At 37.6% G+C, this 3228-nt stretch overlaps 1 protein-coding gene across 2 annotated transcripts; it reads right to left on the bottom strand.

The window, feature by feature from the left end:
- Positions 1–1071: 1071 nt before the first annotated feature.
- LOC113274945 (uncharacterized protein C6G9.01c) lies at positions 1072–2754 on the bottom strand. Of its 2 annotated transcripts, none has more exons than XM_026524368.1 (3): positions 2638–2754; positions 1612–2156; positions 1072–1515 (listed from the first exon to the last, which is right to left on the bottom strand). In XM_026524368.1, exon 2 carries the CDS (start codon positions 2139–2141, stop codon positions 1620–1622), a length of 522 nt encoding a protein of 173 aa, XP_026380153.1. In that variant the 5' UTR covers positions 2142–2156; positions 2638–2754; the 3' UTR covers positions 1072–1515; positions 1612–1619. The 2 variants fall into 2 exon arrangements, with proteins under 2 accessions (XP_026380153.1, XP_026380154.1); XM_026524369.1 differs by having other exon boundaries at positions 1072–1512.
- Between the last annotated feature and the right edge of the window lie 474 nt (positions 2755–3228).

Below are 3228 nucleotides of genomic sequence, written 5' to 3'. Positions count from 1 at the left end.
GAGGTGCAGTGGTGGTGGTCGGAGGTGGTGGAGGTGCGGGGGTGGAGGTGCAGTGGTGGTGGTTGGAGGCGATGGTGGTCAGTGGTGGTGGTGCGGTGGCGATGGTGGTGGAGGTGCAGTGGTGGTGGTCAGAGGTGTGGTTGGCGGTGATGGTGGTCAGGTGGTGGCACGATGGTGTGCTGCTGTTGGTGGAAATTATAAAATTAAAGGTGGGGTTGGTTTTTTTTGGATGATTTAAATTAGAAGAGTGATATAGACAGTTTATGTTAAATGGGGTTTTTGTGAAAAAATTGTTTTGTTGGAGTTTTTGTGCATGGATAGTGACACCTCTGGTGTTGTAACTCGCGGACTAAATTTTTGAACTCCCTCTTCTAACTCCACGGTCCACTGTGCTATTTTCCTTCCGTACCAAACGCTCCTCGTGAGAATGGGTTATCAATCAGAGCATTAGTAGAGGGCTTTTCGGCTTTGCAATTAGCCCTCTGCAGATCAAGAATATCAATGATCGTCCCTTTTATGTTACCATCGGTTACCATTTTAAATTATTTTTAGCATGTCTTAAATTTTTTGTGCACCCAAGTTGCCGTAACAGGCCCAGATCAAGTACAGATGCACAGAAATTGGGTGCAAAATCCAGTGCCAAATACATGCTGCTTATGATGCATTCTGAGTTCTGCTCAAAAGCAAGACAAAATCCAAATAAAAATTTTACAAAATGTTGCTTCCTGCCAAGACCAATGTGCTAATAAAACCTAGAAAACAAGAAAATTAGCTCTAGGCCTCTTAACATGTACGGACTCATCAGAACACAATCCCCTTTTGCACACTCCAGTAAAAAATTTCAATCAGTCAGAAACTAGCTAGACATCCATAAAACTGTTCTGCAGTATGGATCATTTGCGGATATCCACCTTAAAACTCAACCTCTATATACAGATTCATGACAAATACAAGCACAAAGTATAAAAGCAGATAATTACGGAACAGTGAATAACAGTATGCAATGATAATTGACATTTGTTAAAACTGTATAAACCCAAAATGATGACACTAAGATTTAAATCTCTGGACAAAAGAAACCATGACTGAACATCACGGAAATCTGAACTTATTACATTATCAAAAAAAAAGAACCAAATTATCCATACGAGTTACTATTGAGAAACAAAAACAACACAAAAGAATAATGTTTAGAAAATGGATTTGCGCACCAGTCCTTGGAACCAATTTAGAACTGGCTCCGCTTGTTTTCTGAGACCAAATAATGTTTCCTTGAAAGCAGATTCAGTAAGCAGTTAACAACAGACGCACTAGATTTTAGGACATTCTGAAATTCATCATTATATAGGTATCTCAGATTCTTCTAGATTCAACTCATTGCATTTTAGTTTTTAAGTAATAAATGGATCAAAATGTAACACATAAGCCAGTAAAATTACACCAACATTTAGTAGATCAAAATGTATTGTGCAATGATGGAAAAACCCATTCTCAGCTTCTCATCAAGTCAGCCTCCTAAATGTAAATATGAAAGTTGGAGTGAAACGGTGAAACTAATGATGCTATGATTCATACAAAAAAGAAAGGAATCAAATTCGAAATTTGACTTACCAGGATGATTAAAAACAGCAAGAACAATCGAAAGGACAAAGACGAGTACCACCAGCATCAGAATTTGCAATCCCTAGCTCAGTTTCAGAGTAGATAGTGAACCCATCATTTGTTTTCCTTCTCGGTCGACATGGTGGATCCACAAACGCGACACCTTCAGATGCCTTACTTCTCTTCATTTTCTTTGCCGAATTTTTAAGTTCCAAACTCTCTTTTTCTTCTGCCTTTTCCACCTCCTCTAACTCTTTCTTCCTCTTCTTCCTAATTGCAAAAATCTCATCAATCTCATTAGCTACTTTCTTCCCTTTTACAATGGGTTTATCCTGTTTCTCTACCTTGTCTTGCTCTCCTTTCTTCTTCTTACTTGAAGATATATCATCACCCCGTTTAGTCTTACTCGGCAAAATCTCATTGCCTGGCTTGTTCTTCTTTTCTACACTATGTTTCCCTTGCTTGTCTTTCATCTTTTTACCTGCTTTTTCAGCTGAAGCAGACTGCTTCTGCACCTTCACAGAACCTTCTTTCGGCATGGACGTTACAAAGCCCTACAAGAATAAACATTACTCAAAGTTTCAGCTACAGAAATCTCAATCAAATGTTGCAAATTCAGTCCAATGCAAAAGCAATAGTGATCCTTAATTTCTCTGCCTTCTTTACTCTATACAATTCAATCTTTCTTTCTACTCAGAACTGAACACACTATTGAAATTTCAATTCAAGTATCCGTAACATTCACTACTACTCTCGTTAGCATACAAAACCCTATAAAACTTACTTGCTTGAACTAAGTAATCACAACATACTAAAAAAAGTAAAGCTAATTAAGAGTGGCCGCATCAAGTTTTCAAATGGAAACCTTAAAAAAAAAAAACTTTTCGGTCCCAACAACAAAAAACCAAAGCCAATCTCTATAATTTCCCCAAAACCCTAAGATATCAAAACCCCGTAATAAAGTTTCAATCAGACCACTTCCCCACGAATTTAGTTATGAAACAGTAAGATGAAGAAGAAATTGAAATACTTTACCTGGAATAATTAGAGATTTAGTTCTGGATATATCCTCCTCCTCCTTCGCTTCCCTACACTGTAAAACCCTAGAATTCTTAAAAAGAGATTTAATCTCTTTGCTGTGCTATCAGGAGATTTTATTGTGTTATGGGGCTCCTACCTCATTTTGCCGTCTCCCAAAACCGGTATCATTACCCAATGACTTTACCGCTACGGACTACTCAATTATAATATAAGATGTTGTTTGATGTTTCGGCCACATCTTTTTATCTCATTTATCCAATTGTTGTTAATTTTGGATATGTTGTAACGAAAATTCATCCGAAGAGAATGACATACGACTCATCCTTAAATTCCTTACCAATTGCTCCCAGTTCGTCGTCTTATATAGGACTGTGTAAAATCTCCTCATATGGGCTTGTTGCAAAACGTCTTTTTATGACTTTTACACTAATTGCTCGTGTTTTGAATACATTCTGAATTTGATGATTTCTCTTGATTTCCATGCTTGGAGCGTTCTAATCCCGTGTAATCCTCATATTAGGTGTCAAATGTTGAAGTTGAGGACAATGGAGCCAATGATGATTCGGAAAATATGGTGAATCAAAA

Source organism: Papaver somniferum, chromosome 4, assembly GCF_003573695.1.
Source record: "Papaver somniferum cultivar HN1 chromosome 4, ASM357369v1, whole genome shotgun sequence".
NCBI lineage: Eukaryota > Viridiplantae > Streptophyta > Magnoliopsida > Ranunculales > Papaveraceae > Papaver > Papaver somniferum.
The sequence above is the reverse complement of the archived record's forward strand: the minus strand, read 5'-3'. Positions and strand labels throughout refer to the sequence as shown.